Source organism: Mustela lutreola, chromosome 12, assembly GCF_030435805.1.
Source record: "Mustela lutreola isolate mMusLut2 chromosome 12, mMusLut2.pri, whole genome shotgun sequence".
Taxonomy (NCBI): Eukaryota; Metazoa; Chordata; class Mammalia; order Carnivora; family Mustelidae; genus Mustela; species Mustela lutreola.
The window spans coordinates 89,198,199-89,216,600 of NC_081301.1; the positions used below are offsets into that span (position 1 = coordinate 89,198,199).

At 40.9% G+C, this 18,402-nt stretch overlaps 1 protein-coding gene across 5 annotated transcripts in view; it reads right to left on the minus strand.

Annotated features, from left to right (window-relative positions):
- The window catches only part of CFAP95 (cilia and flagella associated protein 95), a 199,762-nt gene that overhangs the window by 167,811 nt on the left and 13,549 nt on the right, over positions 1-18,402 (minus strand). For 4 of the 5 annotated variants that reach the window (XR_009346437.1, XM_059142504.1, XM_059142505.1 and 1 more), the window contains exon 2: positions 6,816-6,924. The exons of the other annotated variant lie outside the window; for it this stretch is intronic. Coding sequence is in view for 3 of the 4 variants with exons in the window: in XM_059142504.1 (XP_058998487.1) it covers positions 6,816-6,924 (109 nt within the window). In the remaining variant the exon portion in view is untranslated. The remainder of the gene's footprint in view (positions 1-6,815; positions 6,925-18,402) is intronic. 5 annotated transcript variants of the gene reach the window in all.

Consider the following 18,402-nt stretch of genomic DNA (forward strand, 5'->3'; position numbering starts at 1 on the left):
GCACTCCGTGGAGCAGACATCACTCACTTCTAAGAAATCCCAGAAAGAAAGAAGACAGGGAAGTTTGCCACCATCACAGGTTGAGGATGACTCCCTGAATAACTTCCAGGAGCTTCCCCTTGTTACACCTACGGCAGCACAGACGCTGGAAGAGCATATTAAAAGGCTTAATAAGAGGGTGACTTGGGGCCTTCCCCCTAGGGTCCTTGAATCCATACAGCACTTTAAATACAAAGAGTTTAATGGAAGCTTGACATCTCTCCGTGGACACAAAGCAGGAACAGCAAATTCAGCCCCCATCCCCAATCATCCTTTCCCTGCCACCTCAACTGCGGGCAAGGAGGAACAAAGAATTTTGAGGCCATTAGCCTCTAATATAACCCATCAGACTCCTACATCTGTCCAACGTGACTCCATAGGCAACAGATGGCCCCCAAGGCCGCCTAAAAGGCAAGGTGCACTCAGACGGCCTACAAGGCAAGGTGTGCTCACATGGGAGTCAAAGGTCAAAAGTGCAAATGCCGATACTGGAAGGGGACAGTAACCAGGCATAAAGGGGAAGCAGCCAGAACCTGGTGGTGTGCCCACAGAGTAAATATTTCTCTAGTAACATGTTGTCTGTTCTGTGTACTGTCTTGGGAGCAATGGTTTTGGGCAAATCAGTTCAGCCGTTACTGATTGCTTCCTTCATCTTCTAAAAGGTGACCAATCTCCTGGACCTCTTGGGAAATATGTATCATGTGCCCCCAAAATCCCCAAAAGCCCATTCTCCCTCTGATGGGCTCTCTCTCCTGTCCCATGGCTTAGCCTTCCTGAAAATATACAGTAGCTCACACCTCTCCCCCTGAATGCTTTACACCCTTTACAGTAAGTCTTCTATATCGGAGGAGAATCAAAGACAGGTATAGCTTTCAGAAAATAATGATTAAGACACTGTTGTTTCTTCACTGTTACTGTGTTAGCTTAATTATGACTTAGAAGTCAGTGATTAGAGGATCCCACAGGTGGATGAACTCTGAATGGGAGTGTTTTCGGGGGATGGGGTGTTGTTCTTGGGCTGGTTGGGTCACTTAGCTGTTAGTGATAGGAATGTTGACAAGGCAGCTACCACCTTCCAGGATAAGACACCTTTGATGAAATGAAAAGGTGAAAGAGAAACCTTGCTGGTAGAACAGAAGTTTATGTCTAATCATCCCCTTCTCAGGACTCTGTCCTGCTCCCCTCCTTCCTCGTCTGATCCAGGCACCACCACTTTGAGGCAGACTGGAATCTGGCACAGCCTACCGATGCCTTATACCAAAAAGTCATGGCTCTGTTATTTGAGTATGCAAGCAATACCTGCAGGCTGTCAGGCATGGCATCCCCTTTGGGGGAAGGTGATCTTGGTGCCTGCCTTCCATCCACACACGATGACAATATATAAGATACGGCCTTTACTATGGCTAGGATGGCGGTATGCCACCTTCAATATTCACGGCCTTAGTGGAGCCATGGTAGCTCTTCCCCAGAACACGTGCAACTTATGAACCAGAGGTGAATTCTAGACTGTGTACCAGGATACAGATGTTTGGGGGCTTACCATGGAACTCCATGGAATGCATTTGTTTGGGGGGGGGGGGTCCATGATGGCACACATTCCCACATTTAAAACAGGGCTCTGTAGGGAGGGCAACTCCATCTCAGACTGGGACTCAAAATGGGGTGAGTGTGCTAGAGAACACCTGAGGTAGTCTTCTGGACAGTCTCAGGACTGCTCAGTGCTAAAACAAAAAACCAGTTGTCAGAGGGTTTTGAAGGGACAGGGTGTGGGAGGTTGGGGGGACCAGGTGGTGGGTATTAGAGAGGGCATGGATTGCATGAAGCACTGGGTGTGGTGCAAAAATAATGAATACTGTTATACTGAAAATAAATAAAAAGTAAGTTAAAAAATAAAAAAAGTTGTCCATGACCTCTCTCACTACCACACTTGTACACTTGTAGCTTCTTGTCCAGGTTATCATTGACCCTACACTATCTGAATGTTGGGGGTCAGAGAAAGAATGCAGATTTGATGCTGTGGAGGCCCTGAGTGGGACAATAGGTGGGAAGGGGCCCCGGGCAGGGAGCCTGAAGAGGTGAGGAGGGGGTGCAGGAGGCTCTAACATCTATGCGGACAGACCAGCCAGTAATCCAGCCTGCCGGTTCCTACATAATCTCATTTTAGAGTCCATTACGGCCAATCCAGTGCACTTCGTGCCACCCTGTAGAGCTCATTACCGGGAATATTTCTGGCATCAGAATCCTATAGTCTGACATTCTGTCCCTCTGCCTCATGCCCCTGTCCTTCCAGCTTCTATGTCCCTGTTAATTTTTCTACTCACATCATTCACCTTCCACTTCTTGCCTATCCAGCAAGGGCTTGTTCTTCCTTTCCTCACTCTCCAAGGTACAACTGATGGCTTGTTGGTTAGTAACCAACATGTAAAAACCACCAGTCCAGCATAGGAAATAGAGTCCATGGTACTGGAGCAGCGTTATCTGGTGACATGTGGTAGCTGCAGTTGTGGTGAGCACAGCAGAGCATAGAGTTGCATACCTGACACTAATGTGATATTGCATCAGCCATTCTTTAGATAAACAAAACAAAACAAAACAAAACAAAACAGGCTCTAGTACAAATGGACAACCCGATCTAATCCCTTTCAGTCCTTCCTGCCTGACAAAATCTTGTCTCTCTTCCTTTTTTAGAAATGCCTTTCTGTATGTAATTGATTATTGTTGGATTAAATCTCCCATGTCAAAACTGAGTCTAATCACAACTCAGTCTACTGATGCCACATGAAATTCAGCCCCAGCACTACCTGGAAATCATTCATTCATTCCACATATATTTATCCAAGACTTATTAACTTGAACAAAATAAATGGAGTTAGGTCACTATTTCCTTAGTACATTCTCTCCTCAGTGTACTCAGATCTAATTTATTTTATTTGACAGAGAGCAGGGGCACAATCAGAGGGAGTGACAGAGGTAGAAGGAGAAGCAGGCTTCCTACCAAGCAGGATCAGGACTCAATTCCAGGACACCCGGGTCATCACCGGAATCGAAGGCAGATTCTTAACCGACTGAGACACCCAGGTGGCCCTCAGATCTATTTCAAATTTCCGTTACTTTCCTCAAACTTAGGCCATCTTCACTTGCCCAGCGGATGTGCTGGATCAGAGCTCACAGAAGAGCAAGAAAGTAGTGATCGAGCCTCTCACAAAACAAAACAAACCCAAATCCTTTCAAAAAAGTCTCCCCATTCTTCTTTTTCCTCTTCCTTCCTGTTATACGGAAAGAGGTTTCCTTTCCAATCTCAAAGGAAATATACTTTCTGAGATGTCTTTATTCAGAGAGCTAACTTCTGGTCTTGATGGACTGATCCACCCTTGCCAGGTCTCCTTCTGACCCCTCCTCCCTCTCCCTTTGAGGCACCCAACATCGTTGTTTTTTATTTAATGGTTTTACTACATCTATTTTTTTTCTTTTAATGGCTTTTACTACAGAAACATGTCCAAGAGCACATATAACAACATGACTTCGCACATATCTGCCACCCAACTTGTACTGTTATCATTGGGCGGGTGAAGTGCAAAAGCCCCTTTAAAACACCTTGCCTAGGGAAGCAAGGGCAAAAATGAACTATTGGGATTTCATCAAGATCAAAAGCTTTTGCACAGCAAAGGAAACAGTTAACAAAATCAAAAGACAACTGACAGAATGGGAGAAGATACTTGCAAATGACATATCAGATAAAGGACTAGTGTCCAAAATCTATAAAGAACTTAGCAAACTCAACACCCAAAGAACAAATAATCCAATCAAGAAATGGGCAGAGGACATGAACAGACATTTCTGCAAAGAAGACATCCAGATGGCCAACAGACACATGAAAAAGTGCTGCATATCACTCGGCATCAGGGAAATACAAATCAAAACCACAATGAGATATCACCTCACACCAGTCAGAATGGCTAAAATTAACAAGTCAGGAAATGACAGATAGCTGGCAAGGATGCGGAGAAAGGGGTACCCTCCTACACTGTTACACTGTTGGGGGGAATGCAAGATGGTGCAACCACTCTGGAAAACAGCATGGAGGTTCCTCAAAAAGTTGAAAATAGAGCTACCCTAGGACCCAGCAATTGCACTACTGGGTATTTACCCTAAAGATACAAATGTAGTGATCCGAAGGGGCATGTGCACCTGACTGTTTATAGTAGCAATGTCCACCATAGCCAAACTATGGAAAGAACCTAGATGTCCATCAACAGATGAATGGATCAAGAAGATGGGAGATACACACACACACACACACACACACACACACACACAATGGAATACTATGCAGCCATCAAAAGAAATGAAATCTTGTCATTTGCAACAACGTGGATGGAACAAGAGGGTATTATGCTTAGCGAATTAAGTCAAACAGAGAAAGACAACTATCATATGATCTCCCTGATATGAGGAAGTAGAGATGCAACGTAGGGGGTTTGAGGGATAGGAAAAGAATAAATGAAACAAGATGGGATCAGGAGTTAAACAATAAGATACTCTTTATCTCACAAAACAAACTGAGGGTTGCCAGGAAGTGGGGGGTAAGGAGAGGGTGGTGGGGTTATGGACATTGGGGAGGGTATGTGCTATGGTGAGTGCTGTGAAGTGGGTAAACTTGGCGATTCACAGACCTGCTCCCCTAGGGCTAATAATATATTATATGTTCATTAAAAAAATCAAAAAATTATAAAAAAAAAAAAGAGGAGCAAGAAGCAAGATGAGTGAACAAGTGCTTTATACACAAAAAGTCTAGAAAATGTAACTTACTATTAGGATATAAGAATAGCAATTTTGTCAGAAACAGTTGACCCCTTGACCTATTTTCATTCCTGTCTAATATATCTGTAAACCTGGAACAATAGGACAAGGTTTCAATGACCATGAACAAAAGTCATAGAGAAGGTAAATATTATCTTGTTTCCACACCCTCTATTAGACTTGAGGTTTGATTGCTGTAACATGTATAATGTACAGAATGAAAGTTTGAGGTTCCTACATCTCACAGTTCACTTCATCTAACTTTCTCCCACAACCCAGAGACCAAGAACATTTTCATTTGGGAGTCAAAACTAAATGTTTTTCTAAGAGACAAAGATGCCAAGTACATGCCTGGCAATGTGTGCTTTGCCCAACTTGCTCTTGTCCTGACCACACAGCCCCATGGCTTAAGAAAGCAAGGCTAAGCTGGGTTTGGTGGAGCAGGGCTGAGTGGCTACTGACAGAGTTGAGTATCAGACTCAGGAGCCCCTCCGTATGCTGGCTAATGACCCCAAAGGCAGCCTGGTGCAAAGGCAAGAGGCCAATGTGGAAGCTGAGGAAACCATCAGAATGCCCTTGAGGTCTGAGCTGTAGGGAAAAAGGACACTGAGCCGCACAAAATCAGGATGCCAGTGAGACACTGGTGTGTGTGTGTGTGAGTGAGTGAGTGAGAGAGAGAGAGAGAGAGAGAGACAGAGGGAGAGAGGGGAGGGAGGAAGACGTCTTGTTTTAGTTGTCTTGTCTTGGTTCCTGTAAGTATCCTTGATTCCATTTCCAGGCAGCTGCATCATTATAATAAATGTCCATTTTCCCGGCTATCCTTATTATTCTCTATCCACTGTAACTATAAAAGGCAGGAAGGAACAAGCATAAGCCCAGATAAACTAATTGATTCCCATCACCCTGGAGACCCGAGAATCTTCAAGACTCATGCCCAGCATAGATTTATGGATCTTCCTAGGCTTGCCCTATTTCAAAATAGCCCTGGTTTTAGGGGCAGAGTGTGATACAAACCCAGTCTTCTCACACATTTGCATCTGCCTAGTCAAATTACCAGCTCTTCACCCCAAGACCACCCTTTAAGGTTGAACTGAGTCTTCAACTAGCCCAAAGTTCTTGACATTGTAGGAAACAATTTGGGGGCTATGGAGAGGTGAGCTCCTGCCTTACGGCATTTGGGTAGGCACCTAAATAGCCAAGGAGTAACCCACTCGTGGCAATTCAAACAGGAAGTACTCATGCAGTGAACATTCCTTTGGGAACTGCGTCACACAAATGTTAGAATAATACAAGCATGTTTTATTTTATTTTATTTTATTTTATTATTATTTTTTAAAGATTTATTTATTTATTTGACAGAGAGAGATTACAAGTAGGCAGAGAGGCAGGCAGAGAGAGAGGAGGAAGCAGGCTCCCTGCTGAGCAGAGAGCCCGATGCGGGACTCGATCCCAGGACCCTGAGATCATGACCTGAGCCGAAGGCAGCGGCTTAACCCACTGAGCCACCCAGGCACCCCACAAGCATGTTTTAATAACTCACAACTCTACCACCTTACAAAAAATATAAAGGACTGGAAATCAAGGAACTAGATTCAAAGTTTCACTTTTACACTCCCTAACCGGGGACTTTGAGTAAGTCACTTAACCTCTAGGAGTTTCTCCCCCTCTGTAGAGTAGAGATAATACCACCTACTTCACAGGGTTGTTGTGAAGTTTAAAGGAGACATATGATGTGGCAACAGCATCATAACAGCACGAACAGTATCCTGAGCACTTGTGATGTGCCAGGCACTAAGTTAACTACTTGATATGCTTTATCTCATTTAATTTCTCCAATAACCTTATGACTAAGTCACCTGCCGAAGTCCCAACACAGCATGGAGGGGTGGTGCCAGCGAAAAATTCTTCCCTTTATTTTTCCATGTTTCACTAGGAGGAAGATTCCCGATCTAAAGAAATCAGAAACAACTACTTACTGGGGGTTCATCAGTTCCAAGTCGCCAATATGTTGAATTACACAGTTTTTTTATGTCCTCAGGACCCTCTATATCATAATCTTTTGGATAGGCTTCTCTGTCATGGTGCCTTAAAAAATAAATTAGAATCTGTTAGGTGGTGAGGTGTTTTTTTTTTTTTTAACTACATATTGCATTTAAATTTTTAAAAAATTATCCAATGAAAATGTACTATATTTGTGACATTGTTTTAATTATAAATTCACTGGATGTGGGACATATAAAGTATTTTCCATCTCTTTTCAAGTAACACTGAGGGTACTTCCTAAAAACAATGCAGTACATGTGATAAAACTAATAATATCATAACAATATTTATCCAACACAACAATTACTAAGTGACTCCAATGAAGTGAACCTTATTTAATAATGTAGATTAGTTACCAAAAGTAAATTCTAAAATAAGATATGGTAATAAATTAGAAAGGCAACTTGCCACTTTAGCAATTTTTTCTACCATTTTAATTAGAAGTTTTTTTCAAAATGAGAAAGAGCAAAGTATCTGCTCATATGGATTTATAACATGTGCTTCCTGCTTCTAAAGAGGGTTTAAAGGAAGCTGACAATAAAACATACGCTGGAAAAAACATGTAGACAGAAGAGTGGAAAAAAAAATTCCAAACATCTTGACTAAAAGTGTGGATAGAAATAATAATAGAGGAGGGACTTGGGAAGAGGGGAAGAGAATGGAAATGGAGTGGCCTGCAGCAGAAGTAGCTATTTTTACAAAGCTTTCTTCGGTAAGATAAAGGAAGCTGAACCCAAACATCCCTCAGAAGGGGCCTTGCTATTGAGGGATACAGGGCTAGGATTGTGTAAGGGATACTGAGGAACCTATCCATCCATCCATCCATCCATCCATCCATCCACCCATCTACCCAGCCAGCCAGCCATCCAGCCAGCCATCCAGCCATCTTTCAAATCTATGGTGCCATCCAATTGTCCACTCATTCAGTCAACACTTGAGGAACCTACTACATGCCAGGCAGGGGACACAATGGGGACTAAGCTTAACGTAGTCCCTGCCTTCATTGCTCACACTCTGGTGAAAGACACAAGAAAATTCTACAATGTGGGCACAGGGTCATGGAAGCAGAATGGCATCCACTCATCTGGATGGGGAACTCTAATCTAAGTCAGGAGGCCCTTTAGGACCTGAACCCCCACCTCATTCCACCGTATGAGGACTGGGACCCTGCACTGCACTCAAAATACAGCCTTGTCTTTCTGCATCTGAGATGAGAGCAGAAGACTGCATAGAACACAGCAGCAAGGGAGCCAGGGTGGTGCAGTAGAGCCCAGGCATGTGAACCCTCTTCCTTCTACACATCTGAGCATTAAATTGCAAAATACTAAAAGCATTTTGGTACCATATCAGCATTTTCTGACACCCTCCGAGGAAGCTCTCACTTTAGTCCTTAGGGGGAATACTGAACAACATCAAGAACCAGGGGTGGTAGAGTGAATGGGGCCAGGGGTTTGAGTCATTGCTCATGTCCTAGCTGTATGACTTTAGTCAAGTCACTTAATTTTTCTGTGTTTCCATTTCCACATGTGTAAAATGAGGACAGATATAATACCAATAAGATTTTTGCAAAATGAAAAATACAAAAGCAGAACATCCTTCAAATACTGTAAAGTATCATAAACACCCATGTATAATGAATAATAATCCAGCTTTAAAAAATTCTGGTGTACAATAATTGCAACTTTATTTTTTTCTTAATTGTACTTAATTTCTTTGCCAAGTGCTCATATTGCTAAGATGGAAAAACCTTAATCTTGGTCAATTCTGGATCTCTTCCCACTCTCAAGGGCCTGTGTGGTGCCACATGCCAAGAATCCATCTTTGTTGTTATCATCTCTCCCTGCTGACATCGGTGGAAACCTCCTCATTCTCCTGTAGTCTTCCATTATGGATGCATGCAAATCTCTGCTATGCCCTTCTGGTCCTGCCACATGGACTCCTGCTTAGACTGGCACTCTGCCACAAGCGTGCCATTATCTAGGCCAACAAGAACCTTCATGTGTCCCTCTCCACCTGTTCCTGGAAAACAGATGCCATCCCTGAGCTGTTTGCCTAGCCCCTCAAGGTTTCATGTCGTCCCCTGACACTGGGCTTGGAGGACACACACACCCCCCACAGCTCCAAAACCACTACCCTGGGAATGGACGGCTAGGCAGTGATAGGTCTCATCTGCTTGAGAATTTCTAAAGCTTTAACCTTTCCAATTTGGGCTCCCAGACACACACACACACACACACACACACACACACACACACACACATTTTCAACTTCTCTGCTACACTTCGTCTTCATTCCATGAACTCATCTATCATGGGATAGGGTAGCCCGGCTCTTCACCTGTTCTTTCAAATCTATGGTGTCATCCTAAGACCCAAGCTTTTGAATCCCAAACCCAAGAATTTGATGTTTTTGTTGCCTGCTGGGTCTTTCTTCCCTGAGGCAATAAAACCAGAATATCTCCCCGGGAGCATAAGAATGAAGAGGAAAAGCACAGTTAACATTTCAGTGTGTGATCCTGGTGCCTATTTCTTCACAGGCCACAGTGGGCACAGTGCCCAGTGTCCAGAGTGTTTTAAAATATAGGAGTGTCTTAACTATTTTTTAATCAGCAAAAAAGAGAATATAATACATCTTAGATTGTATCCATCTTTATACCAATGTAGTTATAAACTATCATTTTTAACTTTTTTTAATGAAGGAAGGAGCCCATGAAGGCAAAGATAATTAGTGTCCATGAAAGTCAGAATGTACAATATATTTTTAAGTTGTATTATAACTAGATTATTACAAAAGATGCAGGTATGTTCCTTCACTTAAAGCAATCTCAGTCCTAAAAGTCCAGCACTGAAAACATGAATCTACAATGAAAGTCTTTCTGTGGAAAACGGAGCTAATACACATGGCCTCCCCTAATGCCGGCCCAGCTGCCCACAAATAAGCAACAGTCTACAGGTTCTGAGAGATACACAGCTAAAGAAGACCTGCCCCTACTTCTAAGAGACTGCCAGCCTCACAAAGAGGAATAAACATGCTAAAAAAAAATTATAAAGTATATAAAATATAATATAAAAAATAAAGATGCTTAACATGTATAAAAATATAGTAAAGTGATTAGGGTATTATAAAGAAAATGACAGACTGAATTAATTCTTCATTTTATTATGTCAGGTGAACACTGACTGTGCCTCAGTTTCCTTGAGATGAATTGAGAATCATACACTGAGGAAACAAATGAATCAACGGACTGAGAGTCTCAAGTGACAAGTGACATGTAAATGCAAAATATTATCATGTGTAATAATATTGTGTCTATCAATCATATGCTTTAGTTTAGTTTCAATACTTGTTAATGCCAATTAAACCTTAGAGCACCTTTATGAGACATATATCAAGGTATTATAATATATAATAGAGTAAAATATAAATATATATATATATATATACACACACACTTTATATAGCCTTGTTCTCCTTGTTATGTGCATTTATTGACGGTCACCATACATACATACAACAGCCATAACCTGCCATTTACTGTAACAGAAATTCATTATGAGAAAATAATAAAAATAATAGTAAAATTTACAATATCTTTGGACCAGACCAGTAACTTTCAAACTTTTTCAGTACAGCCCCCCTCACCCCAGCCCATCTTGAGACATGGGCCAATGTCTGAAGACTTTTTTGGTTGTTGCATAAGGGTGGGTGGCTGCCTCCAGTGGGTAGAGGCCAGTGATGCTGCTAAACATCCTACCATGCAAAGAACCTGCCCCCCCATAACAAAGAAATATCTGGCTCAAAATGTCAAAAATGTCAAGGTTAAGAAAGTTCCAGGGAACAGTTATATACCAGACTTAGATCAGTGGTTCCCAAAGGTGTTTCATAGAGCAGCAAAATATTCCCCCCAAATTTGTAGAACCAACATAAAACTGCCAACTTTTGTTTTAACAGAAGCATTAAAAAAATAAAATAACCATCTACCACCTTCAATAGGAAGACCTCTAACACCAAAGATAAGTAAAAACAATCTCAGAGTCCTTTAAACTGAATAAATTTAGCTATACAAATAACTTGCTACATTGTCTTTACAGTTCATCTTATCACCTTGGATTAATAATAAGGTCATTGTTGACCATACTGGTCTAGTCTACTGACTGACTTCTTCAGATATTAATTTGTCCAGACATGAATTTGACAGCAGCTGGTCAGCAGTAGTTCAAGGTCAAAGCTGCTTGAATACAGGTATTCCGTGATGCTGACTGAAGGAAGAACTATGTCTTCCATGACAAGCATGCAGGTACTGGCTGACCTTCTTTCTGGGAGAAGAGTCCACAGGGCTCCCTGCCATCATTGCCAGAATCTTCCTTGACAAGCAGTCTTGCTTCTGCTTAGGACCTTGCTGTATCAGGGCCAGAGCTGAGTGCTGTGACTCTTCCTTTATATAAGAAATCTTTATGTAAGCCATCCTCAATTATAAGAGATGAAGCTTGCATTCTCTACTCTGTTGTGGAAGAGACAGTATGAATATGAATAGAACTGGGAATGGGGAAAGGACTGACAGGACAGGATCAGAGCTGCCAACTGTATGAAAAGGAGCTTGGAACTATAACCCTGTAGTCAAAAGTGGCACTTAGCCTGCTACAGAGGGGATTAAGATCAATACAATCTAGTAGGTCAAAGATAGCATGAGCAGTTCCTCTTCTGGACAAATGCCCAACTTATGCAGTCAGCATGTAAGTTCCTACCACCAACTCTGTATCACCTGAACACTTGAGTCCTGTTCTTCCTATCTCTTCAGGCCTAATGTAGTCCCAAGAAATGCCTTGTCGGGAGAGACAAGGGTCTGTTTCTGGGGTCCTTTGGGAGTTGGGGTTTCCTATCATAAGAGTTGGAGGACTCCACATCAAATTTGATTGGCAAGCCCCTGTTGAATAAACACATACAGCTGAAAGTGAGTTGCAAAACTAAAGAAACGTGAGTCCAGAGCACTCTCGGGCAAGGACCTGCAGCTCCCCTCAGGCTGCCCCAAGCTAGAGTGGTCCGGCTCCCAGTAGAGGACGGCGTGTAGTTAGGCCATAGGATTCCTGCTGCAGGAAAAGTGACCAAGTTGTATTCTAGTGGACCAAGTGACACTCACGTTACACTAAAGTTTACACGTACTTTCCATGGTCCCACGTCTATGTGGGAGCTTGCAACAAAGTGGAGGCTTGCAACAAAACCTGTATCTCTGCTCCACCTTTCACATTTTTTTCTTTTTAATTATGCATTAATGAATTTGCCTTCTCATTAGACTCAGAGTATCTTAGATACAGGAATTATTCTTTATTCATCTTTGTGATCTCAGAGCCTAGCATAGTCTAAAATATTATAAATGCTCATTAAATCTTCACTGATTGATTGATTGAATGTTCTTACATTGTGTTACTGTCACCTTAATATAAATGTTGAAAGCAGAGGCTTTCAAATGTGTCCATAAAAATAAAAAGCATCCCAGCTCACTCTGCAAAAGCACATATAAAGAAGGAGTGATTATGCATATAGAGAAGCTAGTCCTTTGCAACAAAAACTTGTCTCCAGAGGAATTATAAACCTACTTGCTGAATGGGAAAGCTCTCGGCATACATATGCATAACACTGATTGCAACGGGGGTGTGAATCTGAGCAATATCTGACATGAGAACAATGAAAATCCCAACCCTTCGAGCTTCTAGTTCCTTGACAAGAGACACATTTTCTTTGCGGATTTCAAAGATGTTAAAAATGTTTTGTTAAGACTCCAGATGGAAGAATATATTAATTTTAAATTTTAGAATTATTAATGTAGTTCACAACTACTCTGCCAGTTATTATATTTTCTGATATAAATCTAACCCACATGAGAAGAGAAAGATATCTTTTTTATTAGGTTTTATAAACATCTGCTATCTAGAACTTTAAAAGAAAATTACCCCAGAGAGTCAGCTCTAATTCCTGACACCTCAGAAGCATAAAGCCAATAGAATCAAAGGCTACAGAGAAACATTTGACAATGCTCTTTAAAGATTTCATGGGAAAATGATTTACATGCCAAAGTAATGTTATTTTAGTGGCACATTCATCAAACTGACAAATGAACACTTTTAGATGTATTTGCAGAGTTATAAGGAAAATCTTATGTCCTCGGGAGAAATGGTGACATATCAGATTTATGAGGAAGGTCTTTGGTTTTCAATGTCTCATGGTCTATGTGATTTGTGCATCTATAACCTGAAACCATGGAACTTGAATCCTAAACTGAACTCAAAAGAAAACCATCTGACAAAGGCCAGTACGTGAAATTTTCATTTTCTTCACTGGACATATATTGAGGGCCATATATTGAGTGACATATATTGAATGAGTGAGACCCATCATTATTAAGGATTTTCTTCATAGGAAGTTTTCAGAAACAGGAGGCCCTATGGAGAATATTGGGAGGAAACAAAAAACAATATAGTAGTGGGAGTCTGTGTCTAAACAGTTTAAATGTCGTCAGTCTGAGTAACTGCCAAACACATGACTTTGAAAACAGCTGAAGGGACATGTATAAGACATGGTGCTACTGTAATCGATTAATCTACCTGGAACATTTTCAGACGGAAATGAGGTACTAAGTACCTGGTAGTGGTGAAAACCAGGATTGTCCTGGCCAAATCAGAATTAAGACATTCCATTATACCATGTTTTACCAACTGGATCTCACTAATCTTAAAATCCTAGGATGCTTCTCGGGGTTTCTTTGATTCTCCCCTCCAGAATCAACTTATATCAACTGGCTAAAGACACGCTAGGAGGTAGAAGAGTAAGACTAAAGAGAGACAGCATTTTTTAAAGTGTATTATACATTAGTAATTATAGTAGTCCAAAGAAAACCTTGACAGTGTATCTTTTATAAATGGAATGAAGACCAGTTCCTCCCTGCAAAACAAAAAGCAAACATCTGATGACTTGTATGAGCTCCTTCCCTATAGTCTTAATATTACTTTTTGAAATAATTTGAATGAACTCTACTAGAATAATATCAAAAGATTGTATTATATGAGCTTAAGGCCCTTTATTTATTTATTTATTTGTTTGTTTGTTTGTTTTCAGTGTGACAGAATTCATTGTTTATGCACACACCCAGTGCTCCACGTAATATATGCCTTCTATAATACCCACCACCTGGCTCACCCAACCTCCCACCCCCCCACACACCTGCAAAACCCTCAGATTGTTTTTCAGAGTCCATAGTCTCTCATGGTTCATCTCCCCTTCCAATTTCTCTCAACTCCCTTCTCCTCTCCATCTCCCTATTTCCTCCATGCTATTTGTTATGCTCCACAAATAAGTGAAACCACATGATAACTGACTCTCTCTGTTGGACTTATTTCACTCAGCATAATCTCTTCCAGTCCCGTTCATGTTGCTACAAAAGTTGGGTATTCATCCTTTCTGATGGAGGCATAATACTCCATAGTGTATATGGACCATATCTTCCTTATCCATTCATCCATTGAAGGGCATCTTGGTTCTTTCCACAGTTTGGCAACCGTGGCTATAAACATTGGGGTACAGATGGCCCTTCTTTTCACTACATCTGTATCTTTGGGGTAAATACCCAGTAGTGCAATTGCAGGGTCATAGGGAAGCTCTATTTTTAATTTCTTAAGGAATCTCCACTCTGTACTCCAAAGTGGCTGCACCAACTTGCATTCCCACCAACAGTGTAAGAGGGTTCCCCTTTCTCCACATCCTCTCCAACACACGTTGTTTCCTGTCTTGTTAATTTTGGCCATTCAAACTGGTGTAAGGTGGTATCTCAATGTGGTTTTAATTTGAATCTCCCTGATGGCTAGTGATGATGAACATTTTTTCATGTGTCTGATAGCTATTTGTATGTCTTCATTGGAGAAGTGTCTGTTCATGTCTTCTGCCCATTTTTTGACATGATTATCTGTTTTGTGTGTGTTGAGTTTAAGAAGTTCTTTATAGATCCTGGATATCAACCTTTTATCTGTACTGTCATTTGCAAATATCTTTTTCCATTCTGTGGGTTGCCTCTTTGTTTTGTTGACTGTTTCCTTTACTGTGCAGAAGCTTTTGATCTTGATGAAGTCCCAAGAGTTCATTTTCGCTTTGGTTTCCTTTGTCTTTGGAGACATTATCTTGAAAGAAGTTGCTCTGGCTGATATAAAGAGGTTACTGTCTATGTTCTCCTCTAGGATTCTGATGGATTCCTGTCTCACGTTGAGGTCTTTTATCCATATAGAGTTTATCTTTGTGTACAATGTAAGAGAATGGTCGAGTTTCATTCTTCTACATATAGCTGTCCAATTTCCCAGCACCATTTATTGAAAAGACTGTCTTTTTTCCACCGTATATTTTTTTCTGCTTTGTCAAAGATTATTTGACCATAGAGTTGAGGATCCATATCTGGCCTCTCTATTCCGTTCCACTGGTCTATGTGCCTGTTTTTATGCCAGCACCATGCTGTCTTGGTGATTATGATGTTGTAATAAAGCTTGAAATCAGATAATGTGATGCTCCCAGTTTTTTCTTTTTCAACATTTCCTTAGCAATTCGAGGTCTCTTCTGATTCCATACAAATTTTTGGATTATTTGCTCCAGCTCTTTGAAAAATACCAGTGGTTGGGCGCCTGGGTGGCTCAGTGGGTTAAGCCACTGCCTTCGGCTCAGGTCATGATCTCAGAGTCCTGGGATCGAGTCCCGCATCGGGCTCTCTGCTCAGCAGAGAGCCTGCTTCCCTCTCTCTCTCTCTGCCTGCCTCTCCATCTACTTGTGATTTCTCTCTGTCAAATAAATAAAATCTTTAAAAAAAAAAAAAAGAAAAATACCAGTGGAATTTTGATTGGAATGGCATTAAAAGTATAGATTGCTCTAGGCAGTACAGACATTTTAACAATGTTTATTCTTCAGATCCAAGAGCATGGAATGGTCTTCCATCTTTTTGTGTCTTCGATTTCTTTCATGAGTGCTCTGTAGTTCCTCAAGTACAGATCCTTTACCTCTTTGGTTAGGTTTATTCCCAGGTATCTTATGGTTCTTGGTGCTATAGTAAATGGAATCAATTCTCTAATTTCCCTTTCTGCATTTTCATTGTTAGTGTACAAGAAAGCAACTGATTTCTGTACATTGACTTTGTATCCTGCCACATTACTGAATTGCTGTATGAGTTCTAGTGGTTTGGGGGTGGAGTCTTTTGGGTTTTCCATATAATCATGTCATCTGCGAAGAGAGAGAGCTTGACTTCTTCATTTCCAATTTGGATACCTTTTATTTCTCTTTGTTGTCTGATTGCTGTTGCTAGGACTTCTAGAGTGGTGTGAGTGGGCATCCTTGTCGTGTTCCTGATCTCAATGGGAAGGCTGTGAGCTTCTTCCCATGGAGGATGATATTTGCTGTGGGTTTTTTATAGATAGATTTTATGAAGTTCAGGAATGTTCCCTCTAGCCCTATACTTTGAAGAGTTTTAATCAGGAACCGATGCTGGATTTTGTCAAATGCTTTTTCTGCATCAATTGAGAGGACCATGTGGTTCTTCTCTCTTCTCTTATTGATTTTGTTCTATCACACTGATTGATTTGCGAGTATTAAACCATCCTTGTAACCCAGGGATGAATCCCACCCCGTCACGGTGGATAGTCTTTTTAATGTGCTGTTGGATCCTATTTGCTAGGATCTTGTTGAGAATCTTAGAATCCATATTCATCAGTGATATTGGTCTAAAATTCTCCTTTTTGGTGTGGTCTTTGTTAAGGCCCATTTTAATGCACACTTCTGTGAACCCATGAGCAATGCATATTGACTAGATATTACAAGGTTCTTTGGTTTCAAAGAAATTCATTTCATTCACATTAAAAACCAATGAACAGGGCACCTGGGTGGCTCAGTGGGTTAAGCCACTGCCTTCGGCTCAGGTCGTGATCTCAGGGTCCTGGGATCGAGTCCCGCATCGGGCTCTCTGCTCAGCAGGGAGCCTGCTTCCTCCTCTCTCTCTCTCTGCCTCTGTGCCTACTTGTGATCTCTCTCTGTCAAATAAATAAATAAAATCTTAAAAAAAAAAAAAGAAACCAATGAACAAGCCATTCTTCATAAACAGAATCTAAAGTTTAAATATTCTTCCACTATGAACATAGTGATACAAATGCGCATTTTCCCTATATCTTCCTAGAAATCATTCAAAATTAACAAAGGAAATGGAAAAATTAAAAGCAAACCAAATTTTTGGCGAAGTCAGAAATTATAATTTCCTGATCACACTGTGTGCAAGGGCTCCCATACGCAGTGAAGATCCATTGAAAGACAAGTAGAACCAAAGAATTTGTCAAAGACAACTGGAACAAGTTGAAAATAGGAGGCTGTGAGGAAAAATCTCACTAACGAGACTGGTCAGAGTTGGGAACTCTTGGAGTGGCAGCCAAATTATATTTCCATGGTTATGCAAATAAATTCACTGAAAACAATGGAAAATGCTAGATAAAATATATCATTTTTAAGTCCCAACACATTAAAAATATTTAAGAGCTGGAAATCCAGTGGGGAAATTTCCACGTCAATTTTTGGATGAAATCCTATAACCAAAGTGTTAAATAGATTTTCAAAACATCCCGTCTACCGAGGCTTTCAAGGTATTTGCCAACACTGCTCATGGGCAATGACTTCAGAGCTAGAAGAACAAAAATCTAGCCCTAGAATCTACCTAGGAGTGAGTTTTATAAGAAAGTCTTCCATACGTAATAAATATTGTGCTCACTAATATTATTTTTCCTTATTTCCTGGGAATACAAGAGGTTAAAACTCCCAGCTCTCTTGCAGTTGGTGGGGCCATTTGACTAGTTCTGGATAACAAAATAAATATGAGCAGAAAAAATATATGTCCTTTCCGTGACAGTGAAAGCTCTTGTACAATTCTCAACTCTTTCTTCCCCTGACAGAGCAGTCAATGACTTTCTAGAGGATAGAGCCTGAATCAGCCTGAATCCCAGAGTATCTGTGCGGAGGAATGCCCACTCTTCCACCAAAAACTTACAGTTGACTCTGTGCGAGCCGGAAATAAACCTTTATGTGTTAAGCCACTGATATTCAGGGGGTTGATATCACAGATTAAGTTTGGCCTACTCTAACACAGAAATCAGTATCAGAATTGGGATGGGTGCTACTATAACAAAAATCTAAAGTATATGGGATTGGCTAAAACTCAGGCAAAAACAACAGGAAGCTGATATTGCAGTGTGGAAAGGCAAAACATTTCATGATTGCAGTAGGCAAGGAGTCAACTCACATATCTAGAGAGACAGAGAAAGAGATTGGGAAAAAGTTCATGAATTCCCTGTGTGAACTACGATTGTTTTTTCCCAATGTATTTTTAAAGGAAGAGAGGTAAATTCAGTTAATTGGCTGGTTTACAAGAAGGTAAAGGGAAACGAGAGAGTCCTGAAATTTGGGGTCTGAAATGTTAGAAGAGCCAGCAACTTTTAGATCTCAAAGAGTAAGAGAGAA